Raw genomic sequence first — 22,989 nt, 5'->3', positions numbered from 1 at the left:
GTGGTCTCTTTGCTATCAAGGAGCACACAACTTCTCCAATAATGTAAAGACAACAAACTAAGGTACCTTCAAAGTGAAATATACAGTAAAATGAGGTGAATCTGATTAAAAACAGCTTTTTTTTTTTTTTTTAAAAATTTCGTCCATTTTCTGATGTGATAATGGAATAAAAATTCAATATGTTAATTTCACAACCTTGATGATGATATATTCGTGTATTATGTTATCCTTAGTTTATAATTGCATTTATTAATGCAATGGTTGATTGGTTTCACCTTCTCATTTGGAGCGAATCCAATCATGATTGTATTTTGTATGCAGGAATGGAATCAGACTTCCAGTAGAGAGAATCTGACAACTATTTTGATTTTTAAAAATTTATTGCTGTATTTGCAACAAAATTTTACAATTTATAGACTAAACAAAATTTTACAAGCACATTAAACTTGAGATTTTTGCTATAAAAAACTAGCATTCATGAAATTTATAAAACAAATACAGGGTGTTTCAAAAATGACCGGTATATTTGAAACGGCAATAAAAACTAAACGAGCAGCGATAGAAAAACACTGTTTGTTGCAATATGCTTGGGACAACAGTACATTTTCAGGTGGACAAACTTTCGAAATTATAGTAGTTACAATTTTCAACAACAGATGGCGCTGCAAGTGATGTGAAAGATATAGAAGACAACGCAGTCTGTGGGTGCGCCATTCTGTACGTCATCTTTCTGCTGTAAGCGTGTGCTGTTCACAACGTGCAAGTGTGCTGTAGACAACATGGTTTATTCCTTAAAACAGAGGATTTTTCTGGTGTTGGAATTCCACCGCCTAGAACACAGTGTTGTTGCAACAAGACGAAGTTTTCAATGGAGGTTTAATGTAACCAAAGGACCGAAAAGTGATAAAATAAAGGATCTGTTTGAAAAATTTCAACGGACTGGGAACGTGACGGATGAACGTGCTGGAAAGGTAGGGCGACCGCGTACAGCAACCACAGAGGGCAACGCGCAGCTAGTGCAGCAGGTGATCCAACAGCGGCCTCGGGTTTCCGTTCGCCATGTTGCAGCTGCAGTCCAAATGACGCCAACGTCCACGTATCATCTCATGCGCCATAGTTTACACCTCTATCCATACAGAATTCAAACGCCGCAACCCCTCAGCACTGCTACCATTGCTGCACGAGAGACATTCGCTAACGATATAGTGCACAGGATTGATGACGGCGATATGCATGTGGGCAGCATTTGGTTTACTGACGAAGTTTATTTTTACCTGGATGGCTTCGTCAATAAACAGAACTGGCGCATATGGGGAACCGAAAAGCCCCATGTTGCAGTCCCATCATCCCTGCATCCTTAAAAAATACTGGTCTGGGCCGCCATTTCTTCCAAAGGAATCATTGGCCCATTTTTCAGATCCGAAACGATTACTGCATCACGCTATCTGGACATTCTTCGTGAATTTGTGGCGGTACAAACTGCCTTAGACGACACTGCGAACACCTCGTGGTTTATGCAAGATGGTGCCCGGCCACATCGCATGGCCGACGTCTTTAATTTCCTGAATGAATATTTCGATGATCGTGTGATTGATTTGGGCTATCCGAAACATACAGGAGGCGGCATGGATTGGCCTCCCTATTCGCCAGACATGAACCCCTGTGACTTCTTTCTGTGGGGACACTTGAAAGACCAGGTGTACCACCAGAATCCAGAAACAATTGAACAGCTGAAGCAGTACATCTCATCTACATGTGAAGCCATTCCGCCAGACACGTTGTCAAAGGTTTCGGATAATTTCATTCAAAGACTACGCCATATTATTGCTACGCATGGTGGATATGTGGAAAATATCGTACTATAGAGTTTCCCAGACCGCAGCGCCATCTGTTGTTGAAAATTGTAACTACTGTAATTTCGAAAGTTTGTCTGCCTGAAAATGTACTGTTGTCCCAAGCATATTGCAACAAACGGTGTATTTCTATCACTGCTCGTTTAGTTTTTATTGCCGTTTCAAATACACCGGTCATTTTTGAAACACCCTGTATTAATTTTTAGTTATTGTATGTCATAATCAATGTGAAAAGTATTTGCTCAATGTCATAATCATCTATCCCTTCAAAAATAAATTTACCCCACCTTCTGTGTTCTGGAACAACTTTCCTACTAATGTGGGCTCTTTCTACCTCAGTTGCATTGTCAATTTCTGGAAAGACAAAATAAACATTACTATCAAGAGCTTTCTTTCTCAGAATTGTCATTTCATATGTGCCATTAGAGATGCTTTCAATTTTACCAACAAAAAAACCTGAACCTTTTTTTTTTTTTTTTTAGGAAATTTTACTATGGTGAAATCATTTTCTTTAAATTTGTGCCAATCTTTGTCCTTCTGCTTGTCCATATTTTCATTTGACTCGTGCTGTTCTAGATCTCTGTTAGATGTTATAGATAGGGACTCCCTTCATTTTCATTAAAGTCACTGATAACAATTCCTTTTCCTGGATTTAGTGCCAAACACTTTGCTTGGCATGGCTTTCCTTTTGTTTCATTAGAGTGAACCTGTTTCAACTGCATTAAGAAGGCTGCTTTACTTCTGCCAGTACCTCGTCTCCTACCTTCCAAACTTTACAGAAGCTCTCCTGCGAAACTTGCAGAACTAGCACTCCTGAAAGAAAGGATATGCGGAGACATGGCTTAGCCACAGCCTGGGGGATGTTTCCAGAATGAGATTTTCACTCTGCAGCGGAGTGTGTGCTGATATGAAACTTCCTGGCAGATGAAAACTGTGTGCCCGACCGAGACTCGAACTCGGAATCGGGACCTGTGAGTACCGGACGTGAGTCGTGCTTCGGTAGCTCAGATGATAGAGCACTTGCCCGCGAAAGGCAAAGGTCCCGAGTTCGAGTCTCAGTCGGGCACACAGTTTTAATCTGCCAGGAAGTTTCATATCAGCGCACACTCCGCTGCAGAGTGAAAATCTCATTCTGGAAACATCCCCCAGGCTGTGGCTAAGCCATGTCTCCGCAATATCCTTTCTTTCAGGAGTGCTAGTTCTGCAAGGTTCGCAGGAGAGCTTCTGTAAAGTTTGGAAGGTAGGAGACGAGGTACTGGCAGAAGTAAAGCTGTGAGTACCGGACGTGAGTCGTGCTTCGGTAGCTCAGATGGTAGAGCACTTGCCCGCGAAAGGCAAAGGTCTCGAGTTCGAGTCTCGGTCGGGCACACAGTTTTAATCTGCCAGGAAGTTTCATATCAGCGCACACTCCGCTGCAGAGTGAAAATCTCATTCTGGAAACATCCCCCAGGCTGTGGCTAAGCCATGTCTCCGCAATATCCTTTCTTTCAGGAGTGCTAGTTCTGCAAGTTTCGCAGGAGAGCTTCTGTAAAGTTTGGAAGGTAGGAGACGAGGTACTGGCAGAAGTAAAGCTGTGAGTACCGGACGTGAGTCGTGCTTCGGTAGGTCAGATGGTAGAGCACTTGCCCGCGAAAGGCAAAGGTCCCGAGTTCGAGTCTCGGTCGGGCACACAGTTTTAATCTGCCAGGAAGTTTCATATCAGCGCACACTCCGCTGCAGAGTGAAAATCTCATTCTGGAAACATCCCCCAGGCTGTGGCTAAGCCATGTCTCCGCAATATCCTTTCTTTCAGGAGTGCTAGTTCTGCAAGGTTCGCAGGAGAGCTTCTGTAAAGTTTGGAAGGTAGGAGACGAGGTACTGGCAGAAGTAAAGCTGTGAGTACCGGACGTGAGTCGTGCTTCGGTAGCTCAGATGGTAGAGCACTTGCCCGCGAAAGGCAAAGGTCCCGAGTTCGAGTCTCGGTCGGGCACACTGTTTTAATCTGCCAGGAAGTTTCATATCAGCGCACACTCCGCTGCAGAGTGAAAATCTCATTCTGGAAACATCCCCCAAGCTGTGGCTAAGCCATGTCTCCGCAATATCCTTTCTTTCAGGAGTGCTAGTTCTGCAAGGTTCGCAGGAGAGCTTCTGTAAAGTTTGGAAGGTAGGAGACGAGGTACTGGCAGAAGTAAAGCTGTGAGTACCGGACGTGAGTCGTGCTTCGGTAGCTCAGATGGTAGAGCACTTGCCCGCGAAAGGCAAAGGTCCCGAGTTCGAGTCTCGGTCGGGCACACAGTTTTAATCTGCCAGGAAGTTTCATATCAGCGCACGCTCCGCTGCAGAGTGAAAATCTCATTCTGGAAACATCCCCCAGGCTGTGGCTAAGCCATGTCTCCGCAATATCCTTTCTTTCAGGAGTGCTAGTTCTGCAAGGTTCGCAGGAGAGCTTCTGTAAAGTTTTGAAGGTAGGAGACGAGGTACTGGCAGAAGTAAAGCTGTGAGTACTGGACGTGAGTCGTGCTTCGGTAGGTCAGATGGTAGAGCACTTGCCCGCGAAAGGCAAAGGTCCCGAGTTCGAGTCTCGGTCGGGCACACAGTTTTAATCTGCCAGGAAGTTTCATATCAGCGCACACTCCGCTGCAGAGTGAAAATCTCATTCTGGAAACATCCCCCAGGCTGTGGCTAAGCCATGTCTCTGCAATATCCTTTCTTTCAGGAGTGCTAGTTCTGCAAGGTTCGCAGGAGAGCTTCTGTAAAGTTTGGAAGGTAGGAGACGAGGTACTGGCAGAAGTAAAGCTGTGAGTACCGGACGTGAGTCGTGCTTCGGTAGCTCAGATGGTAGAGCACTTGCCCGCGAAAGGCAAATGTCCTGAGTTCGAGTCTCGGTCGGGCACACAGTTTTAATCTGCCAGGAAGTTTCATATCAGCGCACACTCCGCTGCAGAGTGAAAATCTCATTCAGGATACAAGAGTATAATCTGCATTTCAATAAAAGAGAAAGGATGGCCCTCAGTTTTAAAGAATATAACAACAGGTATAATTTTGTGCTTAGTTTTATGTATGTAATTGATTTTCTAATTTATTTTGACTATTCCTAATTAGTATCTTTAGTTATAGGGTGAAATCAGTAATTTTTTCATAACTTAAATTCTATTGTTGACTTACAAATGAATATAAATTCTCTACTAATTGGAAACATTTGGAGGAACAACTAATGGTATTCATAAAGGATCTATTTGGCTGTATTCAAAAACATGTTAGCAAAGCCAGCCCTTAATTAATTCCAAAGTAATTAACAGTTTTGTCAAAAGTATTGTTTGTGTAACAATATTTGTTAATTTCATGATTTAAACAAATAATTTTGTCTAATCCTTGTAGTAGAAGAAACTGTTAAAAGGAATGAATTTTTTGATGCATTTAGTTAATTTCATGAGTTAAGTTTTAATTGTAATTTCTGTAAATTTAACTTTGAGCTGTTTGTAGTTTCAGTGCGTATTATTGTGAGGAAATATGAGGGCCCGATTTCTGGTCCCAAGACAATCAGTCCACAGCCGAGTTTCAGACAAGGAACCTGTATTGGATAGATCAGCAACAATGCATCTGTGAAATAAGTGTATCACAATTAGGCCATATGTTAAAACAGTGACAGTGAGCATTCCATACGTACCTTTTTATTCTTCAAGAACCGTGACCTATGTGATAGGCTTTTACTGCTCGTAGGTGTTCAACAGTAAACTATTGTAGCAGTATGTGGATGTTTGCCTGCAAACTATTAATGAGGTTTACTGAAAGTACAAGACTTGTGCCTTGTTATTAAACATGGTGTATATTCTGATTAACAAAATGTCAATTAGCATAAAGTAATTATATGTCTTTTTAGTTTTGTGGTTTGAGAATTCATTTGTAACTCACAATATAGAGTTACCATGGCATCTTCCCTCTATGTGGGGAAATCTGTAATGTTACATGCCTTTTAGGAAAATGCCATTTCCCACTCCCTACTTATGGCAAGAAAAAGTGATCATAACAAAACACTAAAGTAGTATTAGGCATGGAATGAAACAGCTTACACGATCATTTTGTTTCATGTTTGTGCAGAGTGGAATGTAAATGTGTGCAGTTCAAGTAATCAGCCAGGTATGACGATGAGTAGACATCTTCACCTGCTGTGGGCAACACCTTTTATGTTCAGATATCATGGCTTGGTGGTGTCTTGTCTCTCCAGGAAAGTGAACAGCAATTAACAAAGGAACCTTTAGAATGAAATTGTGACTTACTTATGACCTACTCCTTGTTGAGCCTTCAAAGTGGATTTTGTGTTTGAATTAAATTATATATGCTCCTAGTTACAAAGTAATTGTGATGTGTAAACCCATTGAAACAAATATAATCCAGTATATGATGAAATGTTGACATAATTTTGTAATTAGATTAGAATTTTTTTTCATTTCACCAATAACAGTTGCAAAGGAGAAGAGCTCAAATCTTTCCAGGCCTATGCACCGATCTACAGAGATACATTGCAGGACCTCCACATAAAGAAGATAATTAACAGCAACTGAGTTACATCAAAGGTAAACTAGCACAAGATACATCTAGTGACAGATCAAATGCGAGTTCTAAAATTTTGTTTTTGTGGGGGGTCCACAGCCTCGAAGTGTTTTGAGAATGGAAAAATTATCCAGGTAGGCAGTATTCTTTTTATTATCCATGCAACTGGCCAATTTCAACCTTTGATCATTTTCAAGCAGTTATTTTAAGCTCCCAGCTTCATTTTAGATACCAGCAATATAATGTAAAATGAAGCTGGTAGCATAACATATATGCTTGAAAATGTCCAAAGGCTGAAACTGGCCAATCACATAGATAACAAAAAGAATGCAGCCTACCTGGACCACATTTTCACTTTCAAATGTGATTGTTCTGACTCAGCCCCAAACAAATAAGAAGACCACAGCCTTTAGGTAAGATTTTTACAATTTTCTTCAGCCTGTTCCTCTATATTATCTGTTACCTAAGCTAAAATTTCATAATTACTTTCCTCCCTTGGTTGTCTTTATAGTTGGTTCCTGGACCACTCTGCAGTACTTCAGTGTTGAGCTTACATTTATTGCTCCTTCACATTCTTTATCTCCCCCCCCCCCCCCCTTTATCTCTAGTGTGAGCCTAAACTGGAACAAACCTAATTTTTTGGGATCTTAGGCTAGTTCCCAGTGTGGTAATTACCGTTGTTGATTTCATTATTTGCGTTTATTCTTTCACTCTGAGCAATTGACCCAAACTCTAGTCTGTCATGATTTCTAAATACATTAAAATGCCTGTTTCTCTTTAAATTATTGTTGTTGTTATTGGTATGCTTAAAATTTCTTTCAATGTGGTTAAGGCAACTGTTTCAGAAAAGTAGAATATCTGAGTTCAAGTCCCAGTCTAATACAAATTTTCAACCTTTACCATCAATTTATTTCAATTCCTTTAGGCAGCTGAAGTCCTGATTTCTCAAAATACAATGGTACTCATCCAATACTCTATGATCATCTGACATTGTCTTTATATTAACACAGTTCTTCATTACTTACATAGTATCCACACATGCTGCCTATTTCACTACAGATGTAGGGTTTGACCAATGCAAGTGACCATCCTTAACCTTGTAAATACACTGTCCATCTGATTTGTCTGATCCTGATACAATCTATTTATAGCCTTACCATTTGGTGGCAATTTAAAGTTCCCCGTTTTTTGACATTTTCATGAAAATGTTGAATATGAGGGCATACTGAAGAGATACAGTGTAATTATTGAATTTTATGAAATAAAGTTGTCATAACTTCTGAACAGTTTGCATTAGGATGTTCAAACTGCACAGTTGGCCATGTGGAATGATGGGAATTAGTATGTCAATATTGTCTGGTTTAATGATGAAGCCCACTTTCATTTGGATGGGTTCATCAATAAGCAAAATTGGTGCATTTGGGGGGACTGAGAATCCACATTTCACAATTGAGAAGTCTCTTCAACCTCAGCAGGTGACTGTATGGTGTGCAGTGTTCAGTCATGGAATAATCAGTGTGATATTCCTTGGTGGCATGGTAACTACCAAACAGTACATGGTTTTGGAAGATGATTTCATCCCCATTATCCATACTGATCCTGATTTCAACAAGATGTGGTTCATGCAAGATTGAGCTTGATCCCATCAAAGCAGGAGGGAGTTGACGTCCTGCAGGAGCACTTTGGGGAGCACATTCTGGCTCTGGGGTACCCAGAGACCTCGATTGGCTGCCATATTCTCTGGATCTGAACACACACGACTCCTTTTTGCAGGGCTCTATTAAAGACAGGGTATACTGCAATAACCCCAAAACCATTGCTGAGCTGGAAACAGCCATTCAGGAGGTCATTGACAGCATCGATATTCCAACACTGACGCTTCAGTGGGTCATGCAGAATTTCGGTACTCGTCTGCAAACCATCGCCTATGATGGCAGGCATATCAAACATGTCATAACCTAAACCTGGATATCTGTAGTGATGTTTATATGTTTAATAAAGCGTGTGCACACAATAGTTTGTAACAAATTTAGGTTTTTTTTCATATAGTTCAATAACTGTCATCCTGTACCTTCCAGTTTTGTAATGTGACAGATTTCTAAAATATGCAAATTTGTAAGCATGAAGAATAAAGATGTAGAATTTTAATATTGTTTGTTTTATTTTGGTAGCTGAAAACTTTTCCCATAAAAAATTTGGAGTCATTACTTTTCAGCATGCCCTCATAGAAAACTACTACTGCAGAGTGAACATTGTAGTGTTAATAGGACTGGATTGTTTTGAATAATGATTTTAAAGTGATTTGTACCTTTGTGTTTTAGAAAAAAAATAAGATTGTACTTTTTCATCTTATAAGTTCAGTTGCAATTAAATTTCCCCAGCTGCCATTAGAGCTGCCTTTATAATCAGTTTAGCAAAAGTTTAAATTTGGAATATTACCCTTAAAGTTCAAATTGCGCTTAGAAAATTTTGGGCTACAGTCTTATCAAAACAGATTTTAGAAATGTGATGTGGTACAGTACTGGGAAGTATCTTGAAATAGGATTAATTAATTAATAACTTTTGAACTGTCATATTTCTAGATAAGTTAATTACCTTCTCTGAACACAGGGTGATGTGGGAACATGACTAATTACTATTTGTGATAGAATGTGTTTGTATAATGTTTGCTGTAATAATGTTGCCATAATAGTATAATTATTCTTTGGAATTTAACAAAAAAAAAAAAACAAATGTAGGTGTACTCTATCGTGGTAATTAATTTTCATTGTGTGCATGATAAGGAAATAAAATAAATGGAAAAGTCCAAGTTAATTTAATGAACTTAGTGTTCAACAAATTTTCTGACTTTTTGACACATGAGCTAACATATTTGTGTTGAAAGAGCTTTATAGTCTTGAAAGAGCTTTATTCACAAATGTGTATTTACAGTTATGTGGCATGCACTATGGTAGCATACATACTACATTTTTATTCCATCACATTATAAGTGCAGTTTTTCATCTTTCCAAAAATATTATCAGTTATCAATACACAACATTTTTCTCTGAAAACATGGAGAAGATAATAAAATGTCTATATGACATTTCAGTACTGTAACTAACAGAAATATTTCATCACCTGTAAAAAAGCTGAAACACAACCTTTTTTTCTATTTCTGGCTGCCAAAACACACCAAATATATATGTCTCTATTGTGGAACCTTACATAAAACTGAATTATATATGTTCAATGTAAATAAGAAATGTTATTTTGACCATATTTATTGTATGTGATCAAACTCTTTTTAAATAGTTAACAAAACTTCCGGTATAACATGTTTTTAAAAATCAGTTATGTGCTACACATATTACTCCTTTAATTCCTGGTATATATATTTATGATATTACAAAAGTGCCAACAAAGAACATCAATACTTAACATTACGTGTGAATTATATTAAGAGGTCATAGAACAAATAAAGTTATTAAAGATATGGCTAAGGTACAAAAAAGATATAGTTCAATTTTTGTACAATTCACATTCCTTATGGGGGTTAATGGTGAGTAATGAAAGAATGTTTGTTATGATTAATTTCTACTTACTCTTTCAGATGCTGTCACTTCAACTTTACTGATGTTATATTTTCCTTAAATCGCATAAAGAAATGGTGTATTTTAAACAGAATGTTAAAAATTGAACCTACGAGGTGCAAACTTGTGTGTAAAATCCTGAATATAAGTGAAAAATGAAGACAGAATATTACAGTTAAAAGTAGACTGAAACAGTTTTATATTCAATTCTAATCTCCAAAAGCACAAGAAAAACTTTGTAAAAGAAGAATAACTTTTCTTTCTTTCTGTGGCTTCTGATAAATATCAATATACTCCCTGTTACGTACTTCAGCTTTAGTGTGATATAAATAAAATAAGTTCTGAAAAAAATTAAGATGGTGGCACAAGTCTGAACTATTTTTTCACTGTTTCTCATGCTGTTAGATGCCTGCCCTAGCTTACGTATGACATTTGTGTGTTGTGTGAACAAAAGAAATCTACTTGTTATGACTACTGAAATTTTCTTCATTGGTATTATTTTAACTTGTGTATTGAAACACATAATTACTGTTTTTCTGCCTTGACAGTGATTTTCTGCTTGATGATTGGAAATCTTTTGTAATGCTGTAGGCTGGCTGTTTAACATTGATTATATTCCCATTTAAGTACATTGTGTATGGTGCTCTGTTGGCTTGTGCCTTTACAGTTTTCCAGTCATCCGGATAAGATGCAGATGCTTCTGCCTGCAGCTCTGCTTCAGCAATACATCGTTTTACCTGAAAATTTTTTATGACATCAATGTAACATCTGAGCCGGAACTGACAATATTATTAAAAGGGTAGACTGCTGCTACTCACCATATAGAGGAGAGGTTGAATCACAGACAGGTACAACAAAAAGCGCACACACACACACACACACACACACACACACACACACACACACACACACACACACACGCGGGCCTCTGGGTACCCCAGGGTGTGTGTATATGTGTGTGTGTGTGTGTGTGTGTGTGTGTGTGTTTTGCCTATCTGATAAGGCCTTCTGGGCAAAAGCTTATGTGTGTGATAGTCTTTTTGTTGAGCCTGTCTGTGACTTAATATCTCTACTGTAAGGGAAGTAGCACTCAATCTTTTCATAGAATTGTAATTATTTCTTACACATCAGACTTGATATTATCATATCTTAGAGCTCTGTACTATTCTGGTAAGGTAAGAAACAAACCAATTTGAAACTATCACATTTTTAAGGTACAGGGTTTAGACAAAAATATGGAGAAACCACTAGAAATTGTGTTTGACCATAAACAGCAGATGTGCAATGTCCTCAGCACGTTGCAGGTGTCATTCATAGCCAGAACAGTGTTCTGTGTAGTTATGAGAGCATTATGTTGGAGCTAAATGAATTTGGATGTGGGCAAATTCTTGGTGCTCGTACAGTGCGTGCTTATGTAACCAGGTTTGTTGAAGTGTTAGGCATTTCAAGAGACACCATATCAAATATTTATACAGCGCACAGTGAAAGTTGAAAAACATCCACTAAGTCACAATGCAGAGGAAGGTGTGTGTTGGGTGATCATGATGGATAGTCGTTATGAAGACTGTGACAAAAAATAAAGAGTAAGACAGCTGCAAATGTCATTGCAGGACTGAATACCACACTCGCAGATCGTTTCAGAACTGAAACAACACGGCGCTGATGACCTCGATGTTGAGCGCCCATAAACCCCAACACACACACACTGAAACAACACAAGGGCAGCTCCATAGCAGGGAACTGCAGGGTAAGTTTGAATTACAAAACTACACATCAGTGCCTGTAACAGGAAAACAAGGTGCTGAAGCCATAAAATATGGGCTGTCGAACACTGAAACACTGCAGTTTGGTTGGATGAGTCTCATTGCACATTTTTTCCAACTTAAGGCAGAGTTTGAACCCCAAGAGTGAAACATGGTGGAGGTTCAGTGATGGTTTGGGCACCACATTGTGGTATCTGACGGGCCACATGCTACGTACCAACAACCAACAGATGTATCCTACAAACCACTATACAAAATCCAACATTCCATTCAGCACTTCCAATTTTCACTAGATTTGTTAATGTTGTCACATACAGAGAACTGTTTATGTGGGTCATTATCACATTGGCTTAGCATTTCACAGTGTCTGCCCTTTAGAGTAGATGTGTCCAGGAAATCACATTCCTTTTCCAAAATGCTGAACATTCTGTTGCCTGTTCAGCGTAGAATCACATACCAAAGATGTGTTTCTTCATTTAAATCAGGGCTCCAGTCTAATTTAATTCCTTTAGTCTCATTTGGCCCAACTACATAGTTCCTATGTAGTAGGTAGTCTAGGTAGTCTTTTGCATCGAAAACTAAAAAGACCAAATCTCAGTTATGGGAATATTATAATGTAAGCAATAGAGAATTATGCAGTACTTGTACTATACCTAATAAGCTTTGGTTGAGGAACTAAAAGCAGTGAACCAAAGCAGAATCATGAGAAACTGAGAAGAGGGCCGACTTGCCATCTTGGAATGTAACACTTTCCCCTCTTCCTGGTCTGTACTTGGACGGATGGGAACATTCACTGCCATAAAGCCATTGTTTTTTGTGAACAATATTGAGAACAAGTTTGGTGAAGTGGAGCCTCTCAGTAAGATGTGGTTGGACTCCCTGTTGATCAAAGCTTCTTCTGCCACCCATTCTGCAGATATTTGTGATAGTGATCATCTTGGCAACATCCCAGTGTCTGTTACACCAAATCAGCCACTGAATATGGTCCAGGGAGTTTTCATTGTGACCTCATCCTGCAAACTGATGAACTCCAGGGTAATTTAGAGCGATGTGGCATTCACTTTGTTCGACATGTGCAGAAGGGTAATAAGGACAACCACACTGATACCAGTGCCTTTAATTTGGCTTTTCAGAGAGATACCCTCCCAATGAATGTCAATGTAATGTGCTACCAATGTGATGTGAAGCCATACATCTTGCCCCCCATGAGGTGTTTTCTGTGCTTGGTGTAAAGTGGACCCACTGTGACTGCGGACACCTACTCCTTGAGGGAAGTCCCTGTGTTCCACCACCTGTGTGTTTAAATTGTCATGACTGCCACTCTCCACAAATATTCGATATGCAAACCATGAATGCCACACTGATTCCTTTGGACTCCTTACAAATGTCTCTTGTACATCCTCAACATTCACTTCACTCACACCAGGATGTCTGTTTCTCTTTGCCAGGCACAAGCAACCCATCATAATGAATTTGTTGTGCCAGTGGTAAATGGCCTTCCTTATTGATGGCTTCTTACCATACTTAGTTCTAAACAACCGTTGGACAGCTGTAGCACACTTGTTTCTGTTGAACTCCCACGCACAGAAAGCTCGCTCCACACCTGAACTAGCGCTGACTATTGGCAAATTACCAAACTACACTGTGATAGTATACATGAAAAAAAAAAAAAAACTTTCAGGGTTTCTCTTCAAAACGACATATGTATGATATCTGTACAATGTTTGGTTCTTGTGCAATAAATTATTGAAAGTGTTCCCGGACTTTACGTATGCCCTGTACGACTGACTCCTCCCAGTGTTGATTTCTTCAACTTTCACCTCTGTTACATCCTTTCCTCCTCTTCCCTCTTCCTTACCCCAACCCCGTCTCCCTCTCCCCTTCCCCTCCCGTGCAGTTTCCATGCTCTCCCACCCAGGTGCCGCTCCTCCTCCCCAGCCAAAGAGGTACCTCCTGTCTTTGGCACCCACCAGTGATGGTGCTCCCCCCCACCCCAGGACTTCTCCCCCCCCCCCCCCCCCGACATCTCTCAGGCTGGATGCTTGCTATCACAACTCTGCCACAAGATGTACCATCTGTATGCCCCAAGGTTGCTCATTCACGTTTGGTCTTGGATCTTGGAAAAGGACCTGTGTCCTGTCCTCGTCCTCCAAAAGAGGACTTTGTAAACTTCTGGAGAGGGTGGTTAGCTTCTGATTATGTTGGGTACTCAAATCTCAGAGACTTTTGTTGCTGTACCAGTGTGGCTTCCAGGAAAGATGATCTACAGCTGACCAGAAGAAGAAGAAGAAGAAGTATAAGTCCCAGGACAAGGCCCTCCCTGTGCCTACAGAGGTGCCATCTCCCCTCCCACAACCTGAGCCTGACCTCTTTATGGATATCGTCCCATCCTCATCGGTTATGACCACTAAATGAGTGATTTGACCTTTCTTAGGCTTCTTTGTATCTAATCTGGACTCTTGCCACATGCTAATCCACTGGAATTGCAATAGATATTATCATCACCTACTGAAAATACAATACTTTGTTACCTCTTCCTCTGCATTCTATCTCACTCTTAAAGAACAGCACTTCTGTGATGACCACTCTCCAATGTTTCATACTCATCGGGCATTCTGTGGGAACAGTGCTGGCTCTGGGATAGCATCTGGAGGGGTCTGCACTTTGGTTTGCACCACTGTCATTAGTGACTGGATCCCCTTTCATACCAACCTTGAAGCAATGGCAGTATGAGTGCAAATGGCCTCAGAAATCACCATTTTCAATGTCTATCTCCCTCCAGGTAGGCCACTTGAACTGCCTACATTAATGAAGCAACTTCCTCCTCATGTCACCTCCTTGGGGACTTCAATATGCTACCCCCTGTGGGAGAGTGCCAGTTTGACTGGTAGGAGTCTAATTGACCAACTTATTACAGACTTTGATGTGTGTCTCCTCAATGACACCTTTTCTGCTATTAATCTCATGATCTCCTTCCCTGCTCTTGTGGCTTCCCTATATTGGTCACCTCATGATGATCTTCATGACAGTGACCACTTTCTGGTGATTCTGTGGTTCCCCTGCCAATGCAACACAGACAGGCCCACAAGTTGGGCATTTAAGAGAGCCACTTGGCCTTTATACATGTCTGCTGTGCATTTCAACACCTCTCTCTTGGATTGCATTGATTCGGTTGTGCAAGATGCTGGCACTGCTATCCCCCTGTCCACAGATCCCATTCAGTCATTGCCCAGTATTGTGGTGGACCAAAGATGTAGCAGTTGCTATCCATGACTGCCAATGGGCATTGCTATGATCTAAATAACACCCTTCACAGACCAACCTCATCGCTTTTAAGAGTCTTCATGCTAAGGCCAACTACCTTATTAAACAGAGTGAAACGGAATGCTGGGAGCATTATGTTTCCTCCCTGCAGACATTACACTCTTCATTGTAGATTTGGTCCAGGCTCCATAGCCTCCTGGACTGACAGCAACTGTCAGCTGTTCAGGGTGTTATCCTATAGGGTGCTCTGTGTACTGATCTATCAGTCCTTGCAGAACACCTCACAACACACTCTGCAGCAGCATCGGCATCTTATTCCTATCCTGCTACCTTCCTCCAGCAGAAATGACTTGTTTAAGAAACCTCCCCCTCTTTCAACCCTGCCAAGATGAAGCCTATAATAAACACTTCACTGAATGGGAATTTATGCAGGCACTTACCTCTTCACATGATGTGGCCCCAGGCCCAGATTCCATCCACAACCAGATGATCCAACTCTTGGATGTTACCCAGAGGCCACATCTACTCAGAGTTTTCAACCACATTGGGCTCACGGGTGCCTTGTCCACCCCAGTAGCTGAGTGGTCAGTGTGACGGATTGCTGTCCTATGGGCCCGGGTTCGATTCCCGGCTGGGTCAGGGATTTTCTCCACTTAGGGACTGGGTGTTGTGTTCTCTTCATCATCATTTCATCCCCAGGTCAACCAATGTGGCGTTGAATGTCATAAGACCTGCACCTAGGCGGCCAGACCTCCCACCAAGGCAGCCGGACCTGCCCACCAAGGTGGCCGGACCTGCCCTGTAAGGGGTCTCCTGGTCAATGACACCAAATGCTCATTTCCATTGCCATGGGTGCCTTCCCCTTGAAATGTTAAGTCAGCATAGTTATCCCCATCCTTAAGCCCAGAAAGAACCCAATGTCTCTCAACAGCTACTGACCGATTAACCTGACCAACATACTTTGTAAACTTCTGGAGAGGGTGGTTAGCTTCTGATTATGTTGGGTACTCAAATCTCAGAGACTTTTGTTGCTGTACCAGTGTGGCTTCCAGGAAAGATGATCTACAGCTGACCACTTACTCAACTGAAAACAGCAATCTGACAGGATTTTACTTATTATCAACATTTTGTCGTGCTCTTCTTTGACCTGCGCAAGGCATATGACATTGCTTGGCACCATCACATTTTAGTTACCCTACATGACTCAGGCTCTGATTTTATCCACAGGTTTTTATCCCACTTGCTCTTCCAGGTTCAGGCTGGCACCTTACTCAGTGCCCCTCATACCCAAGAAAATGTTATCCCACAGGGTTCTGTATGAAATGTCACACTCTTCCCCATCAGCATCATTGGGCTTGCACCTTCTGTTGGGCTTCTGGTTACCCCAGCATTGTATGACAACGATTTTTGCATCTTTTGCAGCTCCTAGTCAGTAGCATCTGCTGAATCCAATGGGCCTCTGCATGGGCTCTCTCCCATGTCTTCCAATTTTCTCCATCCAGAACGTGGGTTATGCATTCTGCCATAGTCCTACAGTTCACTCCAAATCAGAACTTTATTTAGGCAACCAGCACCTAGATGTTGTAGTGCGGTTCCATTTATTGGGCCTTCTTTCTGATAAAAAGCTGATGTGGCTACCCCACATTGATCACCTGAAGACTACATGCATGTGGAAGCTTAATGCTCTCTACCTCCTGGACAACAAATCTTGGAGCACAGACCATGCTACTCTTCTCCATCTTTACTGTGCTGCTGCTTTGTCCAGACTAGATTATGGTTGTCAGGATTATGGCTCAGCAGCTCCTTCCACTCTGAAACTACTTGACCCTGTTCATCATTATGTGGTATGTCTGGCTATCAGTGCCTTTCAACTAGTCCCATTGACAGCCTCCTCACAGAGGTGGGGATTCCTCCTCTACAAATACAATGGAGCCAACTTCTGGTTTCTTATGGAATTGCCATTTCATGATTCCTTGACCACCCCATGTACCCCATCCTCTTTGCACATGAGGATTGTCTCCCTCCTGATACCTCCCCTTGGGTGGATTTGCTGGTGGAATATATCTCACTTCCCTCTGTTGGGATCTCCATCTCCACTCCCTGGAAAGTGCCCCATCTATTTCTTCCCACATCCACCTTAGGATAGTTCCCTAACCACAGATTAGGACCAACCTCTTCAAGGGTCCTAAGGTCTCTGTCATCCCTGTGATATTCTGGCATCTTGTATACTTTATCCTTGAAGAGTTCCAAGGCACTACCAGCTTCTACAGTGATGGTTCTAAAACGGTAGATAAGGCAGGATACTGCCATGGAAAACCATTTACTGCCGAGATCATATAGTGTATTTACAGCAGAGCTACTAGCCATTAACAAGACTGTCCTCTTTCACACTCAGGCCTCTCTCCACAGTATTTTAATATGTACCAACTCAATGAGCAGCCTGCAGGCCAGAGACCAATGCTACTCTCATCACCCTTTGGTATCTGCTAACCATGACCTTCTCTCTCCCCTTGGCCGTGCTGTCTGCTCAGTTGTCTTTCTTTGCATCCCAAGTCATGTTGGCATCCCAGGGAATGAACTGGCTGACCATTTGGCTAGAGAGGCAGATACATACCTCTCATTCCCATTCATGATTCCAGGTGCAATTATGTGGATTCACATCAAATCCCTTTTTGCCTAAAAGTGGAATGATATCTAGTGTGCTACTGCTCTCAGTAATAAACTCTGCATAATCAAGGAGACTTCTGTGGTTTGGTGCTCTTCCCTCCACTCCTCTTGGAAGGAGTCCACTGTCTTATGCTGCCTATGCATCAATCATACTAGGCTCACCCATTGTTTTCTCTTGTGTATCAAGAGCCGCCACAGTGTGGCTGAGGAGTCAGGCTGATGGTGTCCCATATATTGGTGGAATTTCCCCTTCTTTTGGCTCTTCTTACTAAGCATAGCCTTCCAAATTCCTTGTCTTTAATATCAGCAGATGACTGATGGATGGTTGACCTAGTCCTCAGTTTCCTTCGTGAAAGTGCTTTTTATTTTCAATCATAATGTTTTGCTTGCCTCCTGGAGCAGTGGCAGGATGATTGTGGCTGGGGCCTCTCATCATGTTTCTTGGGTCTGGGACCCAATGCCCCATCCACAGGCAAAGACTGCTCTATTATCCCTCTGTTTTTCCAGTTTTTAGATTTGACCTACCCTTTTATGCCTTCTATTGGGTGTGTTTTTAGCTTCCTTGCTTTATAGTTTGACCCCTCTGACTGGATCTGCCCACTTTTCCTGGACACCTCAATCTTATGCACGTAACTTTTGAACTGCAGGACTGATGACTTCACTGTTTAGTCCCTAACACCCCTTAAACAAAAAAGGATCTTATTGCCTCATTGTAGATCTCCATTTGTTTGGCTGGTTGGACTGGGCAATATCCTGAAACTGAAGCAGTGAGAGTCACTTCATCTGTTTTTAGGAAACCTGCTTTGTTCTGTGTCAGGAGGATACAAGCACAATACGGTAGGTATGTATTAATAGTCAGCAGTTCAAATGTATGGAAAATAATGGTACCCTTTAGGGAAATGGTAATAAATGATAGGTAGCAACACCATGTACAACCATTGTGTGTGCCTGAAGGTCCCATTTAGCATGCTGAAGAGCCACCGAGTGAAGAGGGTGCAACCAAATACAGAGTGTGATGCACATTGGAAAAAAGAACAATGCCTGTCATCAGGGCTCTGAGGCCATATTTTGATCACTCCAGTGACTATCAGAGATGGTTGTGAATACCAGCATTGCTCATGGAGTTTCAATGAAGCTCACAATCTTTATCACTGTTCTCAGAACAGAGTGGCCTCATAGCTCTTAATCAAGTGGAAGGCCTGAATCAGAGACTCTGAGGGTTCTGTGACAAGCTAAGCGGTGACTTCCTAGACTTGCACAATAGGGTTGAGAGTTGCATGGTTCCCTTAAATAGCAGCTCAGGTGTGCACTACATATCAGAAGCAGTTATCCAAGTAGCTAACTGTGTGTGGGGTGCACACAAGGGATTTTTAGATTAGGTGATTCTCCATCCAATACAGATAATTATAGTTGTGGGAAATCCAGAAGCATCAGAGTAAGATCCAAAGAAATGTCTCCTGCAAATTAGAGTATCAAAATCCTAGTGGTTAACTGTAGAAGCATTTACAACAAAGTGCCACATTTCAAAGTATTCCTAAAAATTCCAAAGTTCACATAATATTAGGCACTGAGAGTGGGTTTAAACATGAAGCTGATAGCAGTGAGATCATTGGGGAAAATTTAAGCATATACTGAAAGGATAGAGAAATGGAAAATAAATTTGATGTATTTGTTGCAGTGGACAAGAAATTCAAATCTGTTGACTTAGAAGTTGAAGCTGCATGCGAGATTGTTTGTGAAAGACTCAGTACGAAGGGTGGGCAAAATATTATAATAGGGTCCTTCTATCAACCACCAAGGACTCCTTCTGATGTAACTGAAAACTTTTTTCTAAAGCTTCAGTTCACTTGTACATAAGTTCCCTAATGTTACTGTAATCATTTTAAGAGATTTTAATCATCCAATAATCAACTGGGATAATTTTAATTTTGTTAGGAGTGGACATGACAAGACATCCTGTGAAATGGTAGTAACTACCATTCTGAAAACTTCCTGTATCAGGTTGTTCAGGACCCCACCCATAATGGAAATATATTAGATCTAACAGCAAAAAACAGACCTGACTCTTTGAGGAAGTCCACATTGAAACTGGAATCAGTGACCATGAGGCAGTTGTAGCAATAGTGAGTGCCAGGACAATTAAAACAAGCAGAAAGATTTATATGTGCAGCAAGCTAGACAGAGAAATGATAGTGCCGTATCTCATTGAGGAATTTGAAACTTTTAGCTCAGAACAGCAGCATGTAGAGGAACTATGGTTCAAGTTTAAAAGAATAGTTGACCATGAACTGGATAGATTTGTACCTTGTAGGATAGTTCACAATGGGAGAGATCCTCCAAGATATATAGTCACTATAAAGAAACGTCTAAAGAAGCAGAGACTACTGCATAATAGATATAAAACAAAGCACAGGGAAACAGAAAGAGAGATGCTAGGTGAAATACTTTTGACAGGCAAGAAAGTGATGCATGAAGCCTTCAATGATTGCTGTAGCAGAATAATGTCAAATTATTTTTCACAAAACCCAAAGAAATTCTGGCCATGCATAAAGGCTGTTAGTGGCACCAAAGTTAGTGTTCAGTCACTCATAAATGAGACTGAAATGAAGTTGAAAGTAGGAAAGCACAAGCAGAAATGCTTAACCCTGTTTTAAGACATTCCTTTACTAAGGAAAATCCAGAAGTATCACCCCAATTTAATTATTGTATCACTGAATAAATGAATGAAATGGATTTTAGTGTCAGTGACATAGAAAAACAGCTGAAATTGTTGAAACTGAGCAAAGCCCCAGGGCACAATGGAATCACTATCAGATTCTATACCATAGTTACAGATGAGTTAGCCCCTCTGTTAACTACAATCTTTTGTAGATCCCTCTAACAAAAAGGTGTACCTTATAGTTGGAAGAAATGACACATCACACCTGTCTACAAGACAGGTAGCAAAAGTGATCCACAAAACTATCATCCAATATCACTGACATCCATTCATTGTAGAATCTTGGAACATTTTCTGAACGCACACATGAAGATGTATCTCAAACAGAATGATCTCCTCCACACCATCCAGCATAGATTTTGAAAACATAGATCATGTGGAAGCCAACTCTCTCTCACTTTTTTTCCATGACATCCTGAAAGCCATCAATAAAGGTGGTTGGGCAGATGCAGTATTTTTCAATTTCCGAAAAGCATTTGACTCAGTACCATGGCTATGCTTATTATCAAAAGTATGATCATGTCAGGGGTCAGATGAAATATCTGACTGGACTGGACTAACATAAGATGCCTTATGTTATTTTGGATGGAGAGTCATCGATAGATGTAGAGGTAACCGTGATGTATCCCAGGGAAACATGTTGGTTGCCTTGCTGTTATTGTTGTGTATTAATGATCTTGTGGACAATGTTAATAGGAACCTCAGATTTCTTGCAGACAAGGCAGTTATCCACAACAAAATACAATCTGAATGAAGCTGTACAAATATTCAGTCAGACCTCAATAAGATTTCAAAGTGGTGCAATGATTAGCAGCTTGCTTTAAATGTTCCAAAATGTAAAATTGTGCACTTCACAAAACAAATATCATAGTATCATATGAATATAATGTTAGTGAGTCACAGTTGGAATCTTTAAACTCGTATACATACTTGGGTGTAACAATTAGTAGAAACGTGTGGTGGAACAATTGCATGGCCTTAGTCATGGGTATAGCAGGTAGCAGACTTTGGTTTATTGGTAGAATACTAGGGAAATGCAATCAGTCTACAGAGTAAATTTCTAAAAAATCACTCTTGCAACTCATCCAAATATTGGTCAAGTGTGTGGGACTCATATTGAATATGTCTGGCAGGGGATATTGAACATATACAGAGAAGGACATCAGGAATAGTCACAGGTTTGTTTGTTCTGGTTCTGACTTATGGGAGAGTGTAACTGAGATGCTGAAAGAACTGAGCTGGCGGAATTTTGAAAATAGAAGTCTACTAACAAAGTTTCCAAAACCGGCTTTAAATGATTATTCTAAGAATATACTATAACCCCCTACATACTGCCCCATAGAGAATGTGAGGATAAGATCAGACTTATTATAACATGCACAGAGGCTCAATAATTTTTCCTGCACTCCAAACATGAATGGAATGGTAAAAAGCCCCAATAACCGATACAGTGGGGCATATTCTCTGCCATGCACTTGACAGTGGTTCACAGAGTATAGATGTAGATGTAGCTGTAGATATCCATAATTGTGCGGACTTCGGATGTGACAGCTACCCAGTGGCCCATGCCCACTTAGGGACATGAGGGCAGGCATACGCATCATAAAGATCCCAATTGAGAACATCCACCCACCACAAGGGAGGAAGACTGTCTTGTGCACCAAGCACATTGTAACCCCTTCATAGTGTGTGTCTGCCATCTGAGAAGAAGTTATGGGCTCCCTACGGCATTCTGTGTCTTCCTGCACCATTGGTTGGAGATTACCAGCAGCCAGATGAATTAATAAGCTTCTGTTAACACCACAACAGACACAGCTGCATTTATATTGGTGCCATAAGGAAGTATGAACTACTGATGAATGGGACGACATGTTCAGCAATGAATCATGGTTCTGCACTACCAAGGATGGGCATTGTTTGTGAGTATGGCAACAAGCTGGAGGAAGGTCCCATTCTTTCAATGTTTCTGAAAGGCACAGTAGTGTTACACTTGGTGTCATGGTGTAGGGAGGCATGAGATATGGATTCGGGCCACGGCATAAGTAACTGAGGGAAGTCTGGTGGCACAGTGGCATGTCATGGATGTCCTGCATCTTCATATGTTATCTAACATGCAACAGCATTGTGGTACCATTTTTCAATAGGACAGTGCCCATCCACACATGCCATGTCATCTCTATGAACTGTGTACCTGATGTTGCAGTACCTCTGTGGCCCCCAAAATTCTTACATCTTTTATGGATAGAACATGTATGGGACCAGCTCAGACATCAATTCCATTCTAATGCCAGTATCTAAAATATCAGGGACCCATTACAACAGTTGTGATCCAGCTTGCTTCAGGAGAGAAAACAATGACCTTATTACACTGTTCCCAATTCGGTAAAAGTATGTCTGCAGGCCAGAGGGGTGCAACTTCATACTGATAAGTGAGCTCACAAAGCCAAGCTCTTTATAAATTTGAGTCAGTTTTGTAATCACTGAAAAAACATCATATAAACTTTATGGCTGGAGAGAGTAATCTCATTTCCTCCTGCCTTGTGGGTGCTTCACTTTTTTTATTATGTGTTATATCTCCTAATATGTAATGTATTATTGAACTACTGCAACATCTAATATGA

The 22,989-nt window shown here is 40.9% G+C and overlaps 1 protein-coding gene across 1 annotated transcript in view; it reads right to left on the bottom strand.

The window, feature by feature from the left end:
- Positions 1–9,353: 9,353 nt before the first annotated feature.
- LOC126094810 (ionotropic receptor 93a) overlaps positions 9,354–22,989 on the bottom strand; it is a 155,040-nt gene continuing 141,404 nt past the window's right edge. Inside the window, exon 10 of the mRNA XM_049909383.1 lies at positions 9,354–10,692. Coding sequence (XP_049765340.1) covers positions 10,456–10,692 — 237 coding nt within the window. The 3' untranslated portion in view covers positions 9,354–10,455. The remainder of the gene's footprint in view (positions 10,693–22,989) is intronic.

This window comes from Schistocerca cancellata, chromosome 8 (assembly GCF_023864275.1).
Source record: "Schistocerca cancellata isolate TAMUIC-IGC-003103 chromosome 8, iqSchCanc2.1, whole genome shotgun sequence".
Taxonomy (NCBI): domain Eukaryota; kingdom Metazoa; phylum Arthropoda; class Insecta; order Orthoptera; family Acrididae; genus Schistocerca; species Schistocerca cancellata.
The sequence above is the reverse complement of the archived record's forward strand: the minus strand, read 5'-3'. Positions and strand labels throughout refer to the sequence as shown.